General features: G+C 33.6%; 1 protein-coding gene across 8 annotated transcripts in view; it reads right to left on the bottom strand.

Moving 5' to 3' along the window:
• The window catches only part of DMD (dystrophin), a 1139896-nt gene that overhangs the window by 664146 nt on the left and 456026 nt on the right, over positions 1-19724 (bottom strand). For 6 of the 8 annotated variants that reach the window (XM_064473561.1, XM_064473589.1, XM_064473531.1 and 3 more), the window contains exons 35-40: positions 19131-19259; positions 17384-17554; positions 13633-13755; positions 12027-12164; positions 10064-10216; positions 8961-9143 (exon numbers count right to left, since the gene is read on the bottom strand). In XM_064473561.1, the coding sequence (XP_064329631.1) occupies positions 8961-9143; positions 10064-10216; positions 12027-12164; positions 13633-13755; positions 17384-17554; positions 19131-19259 (897 nt within the window). The remainder of the gene's footprint in view (positions 1-8960; positions 9144-10063; positions 10217-12026; positions 12165-13632; positions 13756-17383; positions 17555-19130; positions 19260-19724) is intronic. The other 2 variants (XM_064473580.1, XM_064473598.1) reach the window with 2 other exon arrangements.

Genomic DNA, 19724 nt, shown 5'->3' with positions numbered 1-19724 from the left:
GTCAAATAAAGAAATAAAACCATAAAAGTATGATCAAATGCTGCCAGAGATCAATAAAACCGCTTTCAAGTACATAGTTACATGCAATAAAGTTTTTATTCAACCCTTCCTATGCCAAGTGTGAGTGATGACGTCAGCTAAAAATAAATTCTGTGTCTATAGTATTGCTAGCACATCTTACCTGTAAGTGGGTATATACATAGAAGCTAGATCAAAATTATACCAATAACATGAAAATTTCATTGTGAGATTGGATGGCCTTAGTCAATCACAAAAAATGTTATCAGTACAAAAAGAAGCATCTCTTTCAAGCACAAGGACCTAAATCCTCACTACAGGATTAAAAATTTATAAAATGCTTATGTAATTCCATGAAGGCAAGGACTTAAAGGACACTTGGTAGCATTTAAATCTATTTAAATAATATTTTTAAAGTCATATTTTCAAGTATGAATGTAAATATTTTCTCATGTATGTGATTTTCCTACTTATGTCTGAGTGCAGTCCACAAAAGCCTGCATGTCACAATACTTAAAACGTGTTTTAATTATTGTATCTGACTTTATTGGTGACCTATAAAAAATTGAAACTTTAAAAATACAGGTGATTATTTTCAGCGCTGTTCTTGGACAGAGATTGCTTTATGTACTTCACTGCTAAGATATACCTTACTGGTTGAGAAATGCTGCATTAACTGTTTTTATTCTATGATAAGAAGAATCTATTTTATCTATACATAAAATGGAAAAAAACCCCTAGTTGAAATAGTCATAATAATAACATTAGTTAGAAAACATTTCAGTAAATTTTACATGCTAGGAATAGCAATAAAAAAATGCAGGATTCGATTTTGAAAACCATCAACCGACAAGCATAGACCAGTGTGAACTTAATTCCACTGTCTTATTTTTGACCTCCATGACTCAATTGAAATGCAAAGGTTTTCTCCATAGGAAAAGGTCTGTTCCCTGTACTTTCAGGATTAAGTTATGAGACATCTCCCAAAACCTCTGATAGCCATGCCACACTCTAATGAAGTCTGTATGGTCGATTGGATAGATACCTGTGGTTGAGCGGCTTAAAACTTGGATGAATACTTATTCCACCCCTAGTTTTTCATCTTTTTCCCTTCAATTGTGATATTTTCACATTTAGATAAGAAAAAAAGAAATATACAGAGAAAAGCTATGACAATTAGCTTTAAACATTGAACCCGGAGTAATTCATCATACTGGTTCTATTCATAGTTGCATAGTTGTAACTTTGGCCTCCCTCCCTCCCTCCCTCCCTCCCTTCCTTCCTTCCTTCCTTCCTTCCTTCCTTCCTCTCTTTTCTCATTTTTTTACCCACAAGAGGTGAATACATAGTTTAAAAACTGTTACAAAGCATTTTGGTGCTGCAGCCCATCCTCTGTGCTCTGCACATCTTCATACATTCAGAGCCCTCCAAGATTTTAAACACGCTGGGTCAAGTGGTAAAAGGAACAGCTTTGGCAATCTTTTTTCCTTTTTTGGTTGCTTAACAGTGCTTTTGTTTTATTCTGGCTTAGATAATTGCCTCCAGGTATGGACATTCACACAAATAAGAGAATAACACGACTAGTCTTTATTTAATTTATAAATTTACAAATTGGAAATTCTAGCTGTTCTCCTATTACCTTTAAACCTGACAATTCCCATTGGTATCTATTTGTTAAGAGAAGATAAAAAAAAAATCATTTAAGCTATGATGAGACTGGGACATAAGACTCTCATATGCTGTACTGTGTGTGATATCAACCAGCTTTTTCAGAAAATAATAATAAAAAAAGAACACTGTGTATCTTATGCCATAGCTGCCGTGTTACCATGTCCTGAAAAAACCCAAAATTTGGTAGCGTTACGGCATAATTGGCTAATTGGAACTACTGGCATTTAGAAAATGTCTCTTTTTAAAATAAATTATATATATATGTTAATTAATTCTGAAAAAGATGGCATATCTCAGTCTTCATAACTGCAGTAGTCCAAAAATGGACAAGTAAAAGGAAATCTATATGTCTTTGTCATGTGACTTTGAACAGATATTTGTAAAATTATTAAGGGGATTTATTAAAAACATAAAGACTATACCTCATAACTATTCAACAAACACTGCTCAGACCTTCTACAGTCACTGGCATTTTGGAGGGGGAAGGTAAGCCTTTAACTACCAGTGAGTCAAAAGAGATACCCATTCTCAGTATTAGAAATCAGTAAAAAACCAAATATTTAGGTTCCCATGTTACATTTGGGACTGACAAAAATCAGAACACATTGCAAAATCTATATCCTAAGCTGCTTTTCAACACATATTTAAAAAATGTTATTTAGAATTTTATAAGGGTTTACCTGGAAAACACTTTTGTAATTGATTTATATGTGTTACCTTCCAGCAGACAAAATGGATTTGAAAGTTTTTATATGCTAACTACAGAATACATAAATCCATAGAGTCGTTAACCATTTCTTGTATTAATCTTGTAATATTTTTCACAGCTGAAAAAATACATGCAGATATTACAAAGGGACTGTCATACTTAAGAAAGTATCTAGTTGATGCTTTAGAAGATTAAAGTCTTCTACACAGTCCTATGTCCTTGTAACTGTGATGTCCAGTTGTGACAGTGTCTATTGATTCTGTTAAACCAACTTTACATACGTACTCAAATTCACCTGCGCAGCAGGAAGTACCCGAAAGAATGGAAGGGATTATTTTTTACTCAAAATAGAGTTTCAAAATTGTGTTTCTTGGACAGCAGTAAGCTACAGAGAAGAAACAGCGTATGTAGTGGCAGAACAAACTTATACATAGTATGCTGGAAGGCAGCCTTCTTAGGATCAGACTTTGGTCAATGCCAATTTACCTAATGGCTGATTTATTAAGACTGCAAAAGTACTGTAATCTCAGACAGCATTTATGCATGAAGATTTAGGGCTGTCTTGAATAATCATATGTGTAACTCTACTGACTGATCACCAAGGAGCTTATTAATGTTAAATAAGTTAAGTCTTGTTTCCATCTCAACCATACAGTGAACACTAAGAAAAGCCTGTGGTGTGGCTAAGACTACATTCTTATAACTGCTTCATATAATTTAAAGACAGCATCCTAAATCGGCCTCATCCAAGTTGCAGCAAGAGTTTTCATTCCTAGGTGATGAGGTAAAGACCCTGAGTTTCACTTTTAAACTAGAGAATGTAATTCAGATCACTGCACTAAAAGTTATAATGGATAATGAAAAATGGCAGAGAAAAACCTTTTCTGTAAACTTCTGTCACCTACAAGACCGGATTTTTTAACTTCACCCAATTAAAATACTGCAGATTTGCAGTGATGATAGTGAATACTGTACAGAATTACTAAGGCAATACGGGAGAAGATAAATACGCTCCAGGGGGAAGAATGCAAAATACCATAGTAAACTGGTCCACTTTTACAAAAGAAGGCTATAGACGGTCTTCGCTTAAATTACCACAACACTGTATGCATTAATTCTAGACACAGAGAAGGTAAAGTGCATTTTAAAACGCATCTATGAAACTAGCTGCTCTTCAGCTACACCAAAGACAATATTCATCCTCAGTGTACTTCCCACAGCTTTATTATCTTAAATTAGAAATAAAACTAGAGTATTTGGAATACAATTAAATTATTTGGAATAAATTTCCTAATAGTAATTTCCAGGTTGATGGGTGCTAAAAAATGGGTGCAAATATTCAGCTGTGATTCTCTTCCCAAAGATTCTCATTCATCCTCAGCCCTTTTGCAGACCACAGTCAAAAAAGCCCAGCCTTTAGCTGTGCTGTGTAAAGCTATTTGTTTCAAAAGCTGCCACTGTAAATGTCAGAAAAGTTAAATGGTGTCACAGGATCACCTCTGTCCTGTCCTTAAGAGACCCAAAGCACACAGGCGAAAGAGATACTAATCAATCACTGTATAGTTCTTTTCTTTTGTCCAATTGCTATTTTCCTATTTTGTTTTTCTAATGCCTTTTCTTTCATTTGTCCTCCCTCCCACTCATCATAGGACTAATGAAGAATTAGTCTTCTCCTTCTTCTTCGAACCATTACTTGGTTATTTACTCAAAGAAATATTTAAGCAAGGATAAGAAAAAAAACCACTTCATTCCAATGCTGCTGGTTGCGAAAACTGTGGAAAACAAAGATCAAAAACAATGGTAGCACATTAGCCCTGAAGTACCCATGTTATTTAGATACAGACAGATAATTAGGACACCAAGTCCTGTGTTTATCTAACTGTGACAGATTTATTTCAATTAATGTTTTTTATTTTAGAAAGTATCTTTATATATAAACATATTTTAACAGATTAAAAAAAAGTTTACATTTCATTAAATGAACTAAATAGAGCTCCACAGGGAAATAATAACTGAAAACTGCAAGATGCCCTTAAAAGATTGAACTTAAATGCACTCTTGAATTTCAGATGTAAACTTGATCAGTCCTTAATGTGGTTCCAGAATTTGGTTGTATACACTCTCACCTCAAGTGATCATCCAGTTAGGGGGCAGGTATTTTAGATTTCTAAATGTTTTATAGAATCTTAAACAGAACAATGACTTTTAATGGGAAAAATTAAGCTAATGATATTTATTTTCATAGTAAGTACTAAGAGTACTGGTATTTTATCCATATTGCACATAACTAGATATCAGACTAAATCACTTACCTTATAGAAATAAATACATGTTTTGTATAGCTATTTTCCTTATCCATTCCTGTTCAATGCATAGTCTAGGTGGTATGAAAAAGACAGTCTCTCCTGACATTTATCATTTGACAAACTTTATTGTTTTTCCCAGTGTGGCCAAAATCCAGGCCCAAATATTTCAGTAGTAAAATGACCATAAATTTCAATAGAATGTTTGTGTATGTCACCAATGAAATTACTGAAATGACTTAGATGAGCCTATTTTTTTGCTTAAATATACATCAAGAGGTACATAATTTGACAGCTGTTAATAGGTTGAAGAACAATGTTCTTCCTGTCATAAAAATACTCTGGCTTACTATTTACAGCATAGTTCAGCATATGTGATGGCAGAAAGAATATTGGATAGCTTGATAAATATGGTAATAGGACATATGAAATAAGAATTTATAGTGTAGGTTGTGCACCTGTGTTCATGTAGAAAATGTTTTCTCATGATAAAGGCCTTCAGTACTCTCTACACACAGAGTAATTTCAGTCAGCTCAATAAAATCTAAACTGAACCATGACATAAACATGCTCATAGACTGCTGAAATGAAAGCATTAAAAAAAGGTCTATAAAACAGGCATTAATTAAAGCTAATTTAAATAAATGTAATCAATATATCAATAACTGATTTTGATCCTGATTGGAATTAAGTTATCTGAATCTAGCATTTCTCTGCAACAGGTAACTATTTTCTTTACATTTGAACGGTGGCATAAACTGTTGCAGAAAAATAGTAACTGGAAGATTTAGGTATAGACTGTAGCAAAGGGGACTGAAAACTTTCCTGAAAATACTGTGTGACTGCCAAGGCTTAACGATTTTAGACTCTGCAGACATAATCTAGAAATAAGTGTCCCTTGACCTCTCTAATGCTACATCTTTTATTGAAACTTTTTGTTAAAAAACCTCAAACCTGTAATTGCATACTGCTTTAGGATTAAACTTCAGTGGTTTGTTTTTGAAGAGTATCTTAAGCTTCCATGAATTTCAATCATAATTTTAAAACATGATGGTAAAATCTTCTACTCTTTAATAAGTTATTCAGGTTGCACAAATGAAGTTACTACCAACTGATTTCAAATGGAAATTTTTAGCAGAAATTAAGTAGAATACTAAACTTCTCTTAACACAGGGAGCTGAAATCTGCCCCACCGAAAAACTGAATTTGCTGCCCACTGTTTATTTTGCCACATAGGAATAAAGACGCTGGGTGGGAGCAGAAACTTGTAAGACAACATGAACTCCAAAACCTATTTCCCACTCAGTGTCATTTTAGGTTTTGTGCAGTTGTATTTATGTATTTGTGTACCATGTTTAATCTGTTATTACAATAAACCCACCTTTTTCCCTATAGAATGTCACACATCACACTGACAATTTTCACATAAAGAGATGACCACTATACCAGACTGACTAATGCCTCAAAATTGGCATTAAACAGAACACGCAGTGTTTGAGGTAATATAACTACATCATACCTTATTATTAAAAGTGGCAACAGAAAATTCTGTTTTATATATATCTGGATATATCTACACACCCATATATATTTGTCAGCTAGTTGCTGGATATTTACTACTGTGTTTTTGTGAGACAATCAGACTTTTATGAGAATCTGCCACACTAGAAAGAATCAATTCTTATATGTTTACAGATCCTACATCCTTCTGACAGGTCTTCCCAAAAGATATGGGGGAAAAGTAAAATTCAGGGAAGCATGATTATTCTAATTTACCTTTTTGATATCAGAAAGATATTAGCTCCAACAAAGGTAGGAAACACAAGTCTGTCATTAAGCCACATAATTGAAGGTCTTCTTCAGTGCTGTCGTGTTGTTTATTTAATGAATCAAATGATTGGCAAGATATACAGTACAACTAAATCCTCGTTTATTTATAAAAACAAATTTCAAATGTTAAATAAGCCTGCTATTGAATACATCATCAGTTATAAATAAAAATGCAGCAGTTTTCTATTTCTTTTGCTTTAAAAATAAAATTCTTTTTGTTTTTTTATCATATGGCTTTATTCAGTTGGTGGTTAACATAGAAAATCTCTGAAAGTTGTTTTTGCTGGTATATGCATGTGTTCAAGTGAATAGTTGGAATTTTCATTGATCTTTTCTATTGTAAAGTCTTGCACAAACAATTAATCCTCACAACATCCCTGTGAGGTAGGTATTTAGGCTGTGTTAGAAAAAAAGAAGACTGGAGGAATTCACTTGATTCAGCAAAGCCAAACCTCAGACTGTAACAAGGCAGTTGTACTTCTCACTCTGATTTGAGTCAGGAAAACATACTGCCTCACACCGGTTTCAGTATCTTCTGTAAAAATTCTAGAATATTTCATATTAGTATCACCTTGGTCATTGTCAAAAGAAAAAGGTATTTTTCATGAGAAATGAGAAGGATACATTAATTATCCTGTACACATGTAAATTTCATTGACTAATATTCTCATTCCCCAGAGAAATACTAACAAGTACCCTCTCTGCATGAAATATTTGAGAATATTTAAAAATGTAACCACTACAAGAATAGAAATGTATTATATAAATAATAAATTTTAACAATAAAAATACATGTAATTGTTACATGGCTTTAAAATATCAATAACTGTATTCCTTTGACCAATTCAAAAGCATATGTGCTGCTGTATCTACCTTACATATTTTAAAGAAAAATACGCTAACATATAGTTTTATTGATTTGCTAGTAAAATTTCGTAATGGATATACTCATCCTCTGTCATGGTAGGTGGTGGGTGATATAAAAAACACATTGGCAGCAGAATGTCTTTATATAAATTGCATGCACATCCTTATTTCTTACTTAACAAAGGAATATATACATTCATTATAAGAAAAGACTCATTTACAAGATAAAGTAAAGCCTGCTCTAGCTCCATGCCAATATAAAAGATTTGCAACTGATTATATCCATCAAGTTTAATATAAACCATAGTATTCTGAAAAGAGCAATCAAAGGTAACAAGATTTAATAACCTACAAACCAAAGTTAATGTTTCTTTGATTGTTTACATTAACTGTATAGCTATCCCTATTATTATTTTTATATATACATTATGCAACTTAATAGTAGAAAACTTAAAAGTACACAATGCACAGTACATTAAATAGAGGACTGTATTGACCAAAAGGTTAAACATTATTGCTGATTTTTGGAACTCTTTTTTTTTTTCTTTTTTAAAACATAGTCAACCATACATCGATTAGAAATAATAGTTCTTGCATTTAAATTTTAATTATCCTGTCAGTATCCCCTCTGCAATCTAAGTGCATCTAAAATATAAATAAATACAATTATATTTTTCTGAAACACCCCTTTACCACTAGCACTTTTAAGATTACAAAAAAGCACATAATGCAACAACTTTCTTGAGAGAAAATCTTCTATTTCTTCATACAAAATCAATATCCCAGATGACAATGAGCAGAGTAGTAGGCATGGCAAGGAAAACCTGCATTGTAAATGCAAAAGCAATCTCTGGCAATCCTCCAAATGGGAAATACCCATACCTATTTTGGTCATAAACCTGGAATAGTGACAGTTTTTTTCTGTTTTATTTATCCACTTATTGCAGCATGTATAAACCAGTAAAAAAAGTTATATTTTACAAATAACTAAACTCAAAATCAGATGACAAAAAATTGGTTCATAAAATTATGTTTTCATGCTGTCAAATTTAAAAGTACACTTCCTTGCAAAAACTTCTTTGAGAATTCAAGCATTAGAAGAAAAGACCGTGTATATATAGTCTCACAAGATGTTTTTAATCTCTTGCTAAAGTGGGTATAACATGTTATGGACAAATAAAAAAACAATTAAAATTGGCATGGGATGGGTAGTTTGAAAAAGACAATTCTTCTGATTTACACGTTCACTGAACAAACTACATGCATGGCAAAGTGACTTTTAAAACTGGAAAATGTTATGGAAAAACAATGAGGCAACAGAAATAAACAGAAATTTTTCATTGCTGAGTTTTTTTATAATTGGCTGCTTTGACCTAAGGGCAATTTTAAGATCAAACCAGAGAACTATTATATCAGAATATAAAGATTCCCCCACTTGCAGACAATAGGGTTTTTCTTATTAATATCTGAAGAGTAGAAACTGACCCTGAAGCTCTCATTGTTAGTAGGATGCTGTTAGTAGTAGCAGTTGCAAACATATGGGTTTGCCAGTAACAACTCACAATTTGTGCATAGTTGAGTCTTCGAAACTGAGCAAATTTGCTCTCAAAATCTCGCCAGCGCTTGCTGAGCTGTATCAGGGTTGGCTCCACTGCTTTTGCAGCCCCATCCTTAGACAAGCGTTCAGCCTGCCTGTGCACCGCATTCAGATCTTCCTTCTTCTTCTCCAATTCTCCATCAATCTCCTAGTGAGCAAAACCAATACAGGGCCCAGGACAGTTAGCTAACTAGATCAATCAACTTAAAAGTATCAAAATACTTCTGTCAGAAATTCCATTTCCTTTTATTGTTACAATTAAAATTTACAGCTATTTCATGTCTTATTTTACACTTAAACAAAATAAAAATAACTGAAATTGAAGAACCTTCGTGGAGATCAGCTGTAGAGATACTGACATCTAGTAGACACTGAAAACTAGTTAGGAAAAGCCAACAGTTTCCAGTTCCAGATTCTTGCTAGTACACTGTGATGGGCAATTGGAGAAATTATTTTCTCAATAAGGGTCAGCATATTCAGGACAAAGTGTTTGGACCGCTTACAAATACATTATTTGACTCTATCATATATCACAACTCCTATTTTACTCTGTGGAAAACTCAACAGAGAATGAAGCAAAGAAAGACGATGCAAAATAAACTAGGAAAATCTTTGACAGTATGTAAATAAATCTATAGAGTTTGACAGTGACATATGAATATGTTCTGATGAAAATGAATGTGCTAACATGAGATAGAGGTCATCCATATATCGGTAAGTCATTTGTTTATCTGGAACAAAGATACATAAAATCAATTACAATTTTTACTAGGAAACATTTTATACTTCTTAATACATTGCACACTTTCCATATTATCAACAAAAAAATTTATTTCATCTGTTTCAAATTATTTATGTAACATTCTGTATAACAAACAAATACAAGGTACAGTACAACAAAACAATGTCAGTTTCAACACAGATAATTACGGTTTACTATCAATAGAAATAAAGAACTCAACTGATAATTTTCTCTACCTATTTGAAAATTTGTTGCATTTGCTGTCTGTTAAATTGATAAACTATCACTCAAAAAGTTCTACCATTGCCATCCCAAAACAACATTACCTTTAGCTTCTGCTCATCTTTGTGGTCTGGTAGACTGGCTAACTTTTTCTCAATGTCATCCAGCCATGTCATTAGGTCATCAGCCTGCCTCTTGTACTGATACCATTGATGAGAAATCTCTAAAGCCTTTTTTCTTCTTTGAGATCTCAAGTCCTGTTCACAGTGCAGACATTATTAGAATATGAATTAAAGGCTTATAAAATATGAACTGGTATGTGTGCACACTGAAAAGAAAAAAGTGCACAAGGCTGCTATTTGTTTTAATTAAACGTTGATATTTACATCCAGTAGGTAAGTATCTGAACACAGCATATTTTCATAAATTTAGCAGATTCTTTTTCCTCTTAAAGGAGGTTACCTAATATAGGGTTGTTCGCATGTTGAATAAACCACTGAAACGGTCACCAATATTCAGAGAAGTAAAGACTCTTACATAAGTTGCAATACTTTATATGGAATGCTTCTGCTCAGAACACTTACTGGACAGATTGAAACACAGCCCACTTAGTATCTAGCCATAAGTGGGCTTCCCGCATTTTGTGGTGTCCTGTGAAATTCTAAACTGCATGCAAACTATGACCCTACACAAAAGAAAATAATTTCAATGTAGAACTGCATGCAAAAAAGGTTTCCTTTTCCAAAATTAAATACCATTTACATAACAGATGTCTTGTGCTTGTGAATTTGATTTATAAAAGTATTAAAACTTCTCTTTAACAGATTAAAAAATGTTATTTTATTTCATACAAACATTATTAAATATACTCCATTTGCATTTGCTTTAACTGCTTAACTTTGCTTATACAGAATTTAGAAAATATTTTTACTATTAGAACTTCTTAATTAGAAGTCAATTAAAAAACTACTGGTACATTTTATATAAAAATACTCGGATGAATCTACCTCAACCATTCTTGAATTTTATTTGACAAGGTTGAATGCCTTAACTGAGTCACCCAAAGGAAAATCAATCACTTTATGCCATAAAAACAGCCAGTAAGGATCTGGTCAATAGCATAGTTCCAGAAACACTTTTCTTGTTACTCCTCCATAAAAATTATTAATTACTTCCATTTAACTTGGAACAGTCAAAGACACACTGAATAGATTTCAAGTTTCTTTTAAATGTGGATGAAATAATGGTATATTCCAGCTATTCTTTTCTTGAATTTACACAGGTCTGCAGAACTGTAAAAGATAGAATGAAAACCACAGGCAAGGAATGGTGCTGCTTGAAAATAGGTAACAATAAAACGTAACCATGCCATGTTTCCCAGGCCAAGAACAACTTAATGAAAATTTTCAAAAGAAAGGAAAATTATTCTTGCCAATAAGATGAAAAATTCTTCTATAATAGCCAGAACCTACAGCTCCAAGTAAGTGACCAAGGTGACTTTCTAACTCTAAGATTCTTTCTTTCCTTACTTTTAATTTTCCCTGGAAAGACAACACTGCCAATTATGATTATTAGCTTGTCCAAATAGGTCTCAGTGTGGATGTTTCTAGGAACAGTGTTATACAGTTATACCCCCAGGAGTGTGGTAACACAGATTTTTGACATGTGACTTTGGTTCTCAGTCTCTTAGCTGCTACCTCGATATATACACATATAAGTTTGACGGAACTGATCCTAAGTAAGGTCTTGACTGCTGTTGGAGAGACATAAAACATGCATAATACATTAAAGAAATGAATTATTATTAGAGAAGTCATTGTAGTCCAACTGGCAATCACAAGGTTGTAACACTTAGGACAAAAACAGTACTTGTTAAATTGGAGATTTAAAATGTCTTTTCCAAGGCATCAAGAGAAGTATACAAGAAAATATAGACTTATATCCCAATACTTTTAAATTACTCATCTCTAAATAGTAATGAGGATTTATTTAATTTAACAGAACAATACCCTGAAATGAAGAAAAAATGGTTTTAGTAGCATGTGCTTATAATTGTAGCTCCTATACCTTGAGAGCATTATGTTTAGTCTGCAATAGCTGCTGTTTTGTCTTTATTTCCTCCCGTTTTCTCTCATCTGTGATTCTCTTTTGAAGCGTGTTGCCCCTTTGCAGCAATTCTTTCACTCTGCTCTCATCTTCTTCACTCTGATAAAAAAAAAAAGGTAATGAGTATAATGGGCATTGTAATCTGGTTATTACTAAAGTACTAGGAGATACAGACATATAAAAACTACACTTCCTTTGCTAAGGTAATAATCTAACAAGTACTTGCAGTTCTATACGGAAGACCAGATAACTTTAACTTGCTTCCTACAACACACGTAGACACTTGAGGGGTACAGGTAAAAGGGCACTTGAAAGCCTACAGATGTTTGATACTAGATTTTACACAGCATCTAGGAAAACAGGATGAAAACATTACAGGCAGAAAGGTAAAATATATTTTACTTTACAACAAAAAGAATAGAAATATCTAAAATATTCTAAATCTGTCAGTAGTCGCTGAAATTGACAGTATGCTAGGAGGCCATGTAATTCCTGACCGTTTCATGTATCATCACAATGCAAAACCGCTATTCTGGCAGGGAAAGTGATACCACTAAGTACTTTTTCCACAGAAGCTGAATCTATGCCACAGCTTCTGGGAGTCTCTTTCTTGAACCACACTAAACTTTTTATGTAAAGAAAGGGAACAAAATATGCTCAGGTAGTGGCAACTACCCTGTCAAACTTGATTCACTTAAAATTTACCACTGCAGTACATACTCTCTTAAACTTTAATTTCCTTGCATTAAAAAAAAAAAGGTCCTGTAAAGATTCCTTTCAGCTTTGATATAGAATTGTTATCTTTAAATAATTCCTTAAAAGGAAAAGAATATTGCTTGCAAAGAAATATATCTTTGATCTTGCTGAAGATTAACAAAGAAAGGGTCCTAAAGATGAATCTCTGTTATTGCCCAGCCAAGAAATGTCATCCCTCTGAAAATTACTCTGGAGAAAACACACCACAAGGGCAACAATAACAAAGCACAGCAGTATTTTACTCGTGGCTTTTTTCCCCCTAACATGCAATAATGTCTTTACTATTTGCAATGAGCAAACAATAGTAATAAAGCTTATCACAGCCACAAAGCTATTTTCAATAAAAGGTCAAATCAGATCTGTTAAGAACTAGTTGGCAAGTGGCAATTCTTTCAATGATCATTGCCTATCATCTGTTTTTAGTAAATGCCTTTTTTTACTCTATTGCCCATTTAGATACATCATTCTGAGTTTTCTTGGTCTTTATACTGCTACAGAGATTTTAATATTCATTCCTTATTGGGTAATATTGCTGGTACTATTATAGGACCCGTAGATAATATTCTTGTTTTGCTTAATGTTTTCACAAGGGTCAAAAAAAGGTTTTCTTATAAACTACCAACTAACTTATCACTAAAACATTTAGTTAATGCTAACTAGAGACTTTTGGTTTTATAATACATTAACACAGTAAAATTTTTTCCAAGTCATATCTAAAGATCTGAATGCAAATATGGAAGTTTCTGATTTTCACTCAGTTTTTTTCATCTACCTGCCTACTTCACTCAGACTTCTGTTTCAACCAAATTACCATATCTTTATTGAAGTCCTCCTCTTTCAGATTCACCCCTTGCTGAATTTCAACCTCCAGTGGTTCAAGCAATTTTTGTATATCGAATTCAAATTGCTCCAACTCCTTCAAAGGAACGAAGGGCTAAAATGGGAGAAATACAAAGATTATTTATTTAAATCACATACTTAATAGTTTTATTAGAAACATAAATGAAAAGGGTCACTTTTTCTAACCCCTATTGCTAAAACAATGGTAGATATTCCATCATGTGGAAAAACACCTGCACCATACTACTCACAGTATCCAAAGATACAAGTAAAGATAGGTATTTAATGATACTGTAGAATTTCCATATAAGAAAACGCAAGAATTCTACGGTGAGTGAAAATGAAAAAAGTTGTTATTCTCATATTTTTGTGAAATAACAGGTTTAGATAAACAGTGTAACATAACAATTTGTCTAAAAACTTAAATGTTGACACTACTTGACTATATCTGATTTGTCAGAAATTACAGAGCAAAAAGCCATCCTTTCAAATGAAAACCCACCTACTACTACCAATTGATAAAAATTTCATTATTTGTTTCAGGTTTTTTAAATCATTGCTCTTTCACAAAGAACGGCAAAAAATCCAGGAAAACAAACGATAGACAATCTTCGTATAAGATATTCCCCTAACAATATTTTGTAACATATTTAAAAAAAAAACCAAAACAAAACAACAAAACCTCACTAAAAGACATTGTGTTTCAAAAAAGCCTCAGCAAAAATGCAGGAACAAAAATCCCTCAACCAAATAAAACAGACACAATTCCTCCAAAATGAAACACATTATAATTATAGTGCTTTAGCTTAGTGTTCAGTTTTAAACTCTAAACCAAGCACCACTTATTAACAATAATACATTGCCCTTTATCTACCTGACACTCGAGTGCCTGTGGATAGTTTAATGTTCAATAGGCCATATATTGATTAAATGCATTGCAAAGGGTCAACAGAATAAGCTTTCTTCTTTCAAAGCCTTAAATGCAAGAACAAGCAACAAATTCTTCATAATTCTTGCATAAAATTTAGATTTAAAGATATAATGCTTTGTGACATTCTAGGTACTATTGGACATACAACTGCCTTCTTGCTAAAGACACAAGCACATTACATCCTAATCAGTTCTCTTTTACTCTTCCTTCCAGTACAATTGTTATTTATTATAAAGCAAACGTTTGTAATGAAGATGATAACAACCAAAGTTAATCAGCTATAACAGGAGACTGGACATCATCTATTCTCAGCTGTTCTCCAGATGACCTGGGAGAATTAGATTAAAAATGCCTTAATTGTATCTGATTATTGTAATGACAAAGATTTTGCGCACTTAAAAACATTAAATAGAAGTATAATAATGTATGATATTTATAGAGAATAATACTGTGTTCACAAATTTTCATCAAGAATCTCAGAATTACACTTAGCAAGCACTTCAACCGAGGTAGAAATAATAGCAAACTACACAGTAATTTATTCTCAAATGCTCTGAAGGATGTCTTCAAAAGTACTTAAATCTCACTAAAAGACAAATCAACTAATAAAGCTGAAACATAAAATTACTAATCTCTGACAAATGCTAAAAACAATAACAAAAAGGAAAATGGAATGAATAATACTAAATGAAATTCCAGGAAGTGAATGAGGTTCAAAGGCCACTTGAAAATATTAAATCTCATTTCAGTATACTATGAAAATTTTGTTAATTAAGGACACACCAATTACATACTACCGTTTACTGACTTCACAGGTCATTTCTTATTTACTTACCTGTTGTACTGATAATTGCTAGTATTTGAAAAAATATAGCTAATTTGAAAACAGATGAGAATTGACTGAAAATAGATTATGAGAACTTACTATACCCTTGAACTGATTTTTTAAGCTGTTATTCATTGGGTGAATAATTTTACTAAGCATGAAATAAAACCCCAACACTTAGGAAACATAATATCACTCTATAAGAACAATAATTTTTCAGCCCATGAAGCTGATATCATGACTAAGGGAAGTGCAGTTACCTACATTATACAAGTGGACAAAAATGAGGCACGCAGCAATTTAGTCCTTTATCTAAATGCATACAGTACGTCAGCAGAACCACCAAGAATTCAGACAAGCTTTTGCCTCTGTATTTTATTCAATACCTGTAACTACAGATATCCTTTGTGAATCATACCCTAGCTGTCCATGCCCCAAGGTCCTAGAAAAGGTCCCCTAAATTCTAATTTACCGTTAAAATTATATGCTGTAGTTATTCCTCTCTTCTTGCTAGGTACACAGTGTATAAAGCTTAGTGAGGCGCTACCATTCCAGCTCCTGTTGCCTATACAACCATAAATGGGAGAACACCTGAGAGAGCAGGTTGCCAGGTGTTTGCAGGCTGTGTTCTGAAAACAGTTCATCTTGATAAGCACTTTTTACCCCTTCTTTGAGTGAACCCACACCAGGCAATGCGAATGGTTATCCCATGTTAAGCCATCTACAGGCAGTCCCACTGTTCCTTAAGACAAGCAGTAATTTCACACAACCCTATCAAACGCTGCATCAGCCCTGTATGCTTACAGTGTTGTGGAAGTGCAAGGTAAAACTGAGAAGGAAATCCAGACTGCAGATAGCAGATGTTGAGAATAAAAATGTCACAAAACACAGTTTGGGCTTTGTGCCAAGAAGTACAAACTACAGTTTGTACTTCTGTAAGAAGTGAGAAGCACACAATAATGGCTGAGTACTACTGATGGCCAATAGGAAAAAAAAAAGAAAAGAGGATCTTTATTCATAGGAAAAATTTTTCTCTGTTCCAGAAATAGAACCTAAATAAACTCAAAAATCCACAAAGAAAGTACTGGTTACACAGGGTATTGAGCCCTGCGTAAACCCCAAACAACTAATGAAAGCCATGTCTCTTTGCTCATGCTTTTTGTAAAGTTTATTTCCTGCTTTGCCACTGATCCTCTGTGCATTCATTTCCAGTGCTATTACAGTAGCCAGCAAGAGGAGTTAAGACTGGGATCCATGCATTCCCATATATCCTATATACCAACCTGTATGTCTGCCTGCTTTAATCTGCCAAACAGCTCTTTGCAATAAAGGTATCAAATGGAGAAAGTAGGTGGCTTATGCCCTCCCTCATACCAATTCAGAAGTCGCAACTAAAAATTACCTAATCCATACTGAATTCAGATTCAGTAGTCAAACTAGTTGTACAGGTGAGTAGCTGAAGTATAATTGGTACAAACTGTGCATATCTATCTATCTATCTATCTATCTATCTATCTATCTATCTATCTATCTATCTATCTATCTATCTATCTATCTCTTCAACCTTGCTGAGTCACAGACTCATAGGAAAAGACTGGTTGCATTTAATGAAAAAATATCCTCCAAAACCCAGTCTATATATATAAAAGGACTATTCATACTTTGAGAAGATTAATAATCTTACTGATTCCAGGATGTTGCTCAGTCTTTGTAAGTTAATGAAGTAATCAGTGTTACATTCCTATCAAGTCAATAAATACTTCTAATTGTGAAACAGTGAAAAAAAACCTTAATGCCAAAAACCCCAAACCTTCACAGTTTAAAAAAATATATTCTTAGGATGTACAGTTTTTCCTTTAAAAGCTTAGTTTTTGGAGAAACTGCAGCCCGTTATGTAGTTGTAATTGTGCACCTTACATAAATACCATTTTGTATGCATCTCTGTAAGGAAGCAAGTCTTCCTACCTTTCCACTCTTAATTCTTTGTGATATAGTCGCAAATCGCTGGTTGAGCTCTGACAGTTTAGGCTCTATTATTTTCCTGCAGTGATCTCCATGGTTTGTCATCAGGTCTACTGCCTGGTCACGCACAGAGTCCACCTTTGGATGCATATCACTCAGCTCAGCCTTTAAGCGCTACAGTCCGTGAGCAAGAGACAGGGCTTGAAGTTAGTAATAAATGCAAAGAGAGAGAAAGAGAGAGAGAGAGAGTGTGCAAAGGAATAGGGAGCAAAACCACAAAGCAAATTCAGATAATTATGCATGAGTGTGTAAATTCAGTAGAAATACATTAAATAACATTCCCACTCATATCCCTCAAATTTATGGCAGGAATGTATCTACATGTCTGTTTCAATATGTCCTAGAGGAAATTAATGGTGAACATTATTTCTAGGCAGGTTCTTATCTGCAATAGTACAATCCTCAGCATATTTCAGGGTATGCTAAATTATTTTATGTTCCTAAAGCTAAGAAGAGCTGCTAAGTCATGCATTATGGAGCTTGGTGTATAGTCATTGCTTTCATTTCGGTTCATGCCTGTAGTTGGGGCAGAGAAAAATGACCAGATGAAAACTAGTGGGAATTTTTTCTATAAATCTATCACAAATTACAAAAAACTGGAGTCAAATACCTTCTTCCTCTGCAATAGTAATCTTAACAGTAGATCCCAGTATGGGCAGAGGCCGAAAAAGATAGCCAGGCATTCAGGAATTGTAAGCATAACTGGGCATTAAGAATTATATTTCACTGTCAGTACGAAAGGCCTTTGTGCAACACAAATATATGTAACTGTATTGATGGCGAAGATAATTGTACTTTGTACCTGACGGTAGCAAAATTGTTCATTCAGTTACAAAAGTCTGTCCTGTAATCCTGCTGAGATCAATGAGGCATTGATTTATGCTCTGCCTTGAAATTTGTAGTTTTGCGTTAGTAAACGGTACCATTATGTTGGTGCCAGCAATACAGTTCTGATTTTGATTTGCAAACTGTTCCTCAGACAGTATGAACTGAGCATGGACTCCAATACAAAGTAAAACTTCACAGTGATTTCAGAAAATAAAAATCCCTATAGAAAATAATTTGAGGTTGTTTAATCTTAAGAAAGAAGGTATTTTAAATGAGATGCTTTAAAATTCACATCTATCTTGCAAGTTAATTTTTCATCAGTTGGTCAAATGATGCAATGGGCTGAATAAAGCCTTCTGATCAATACAGTAACTCATTAATTATACAGCTAGTTCACCATATAATATTCTTGTCTGTGGTGTTGTCTGGCATCAACGCAGTGTTTAGAGTTAAAACAATCATATGACAGAGATACCAAATGCAGATACCATAGATATCAGAAAAGTACCACAGGAAAACAGAAAAGCAACTAAAAATGAAGAACAAGGAAAAAAAAAAACTATTTTGTTCAACCAGATGTGTTAAAATGTATTTTCCAGCAAATGCAGGTTTAATAACCTGCTGTTCTACTCACCAGGAAGCCCCCAAGACTTACAATAACATATCTGGTCTTATTTCTGCAGGGATTTATCTTTTGCAATGCAGTGCAAATTTATTAAGTAATCTACAAGCTGTAGGGGGTAGTTTTATCACAGAAAAAAGAATGTTAATAAATTTGTGATAGTTTTCAAAATACGCTCATTTTGCCACATTCCTTTTTAGAATAAAATTAATGTTTTCCAGAAAACTACATTATCTTTACCTTAAGAATTTCCTCTTTTTGCTGCAGCTTTTGTTTATCAGATTCATCCAACAGTATTTCAGCACGATACATCCAAGTTGTGACATTAGCTACATTCTGATCAAAAGCCTCCATGTGCTTTTGATATTCCTGTATGTGGAAAAGGTAAATACTGCATACAAAAAAAGTAATCAGAACTAAAATAACAGCCGTAATTATGCCAATTGTGGCAAAATGCATACATTATCAAATTAAACTTGTTTATTTTATACAGTAACTGCTTGTTTTGTGAACGAGAGAATCTGTTGTTTGTTTGTTCTCACTTTATATATTATATTTCTTTAAAAATACAGTCTAGGGAAGAAAGAAGGTTCCAAAGTGACAGGCAGGAGGGTAATACAGCCACAGAAAGACACAGGCATCTGCAACTCACATAGGCTGCAGAGAGGATCAGGAAGGTGACAGCCAGGCCAACTGGAGGTGGAAAGAAGAGTTTCCAAAGAACCACTTACAGAGCTCATTTTGGAAAGCCACTAAGTTGGTTGAAACTAAGGTGGAGACAAGGATGCACTTGCAAAGTCACAATCAAGAATGCAAGCTTAGTATATAAAATTT

This window comes from Phalacrocorax carbo, chromosome 1 (assembly GCF_963921805.1).
Source record: "Phalacrocorax carbo chromosome 1, bPhaCar2.1, whole genome shotgun sequence".
Classification (NCBI taxonomy): Eukaryota; Metazoa; Chordata; class Aves; order Suliformes; family Phalacrocoracidae; genus Phalacrocorax; species Phalacrocorax carbo.
This window is presented reverse-complemented; position numbering and strand designations above follow the sequence as displayed.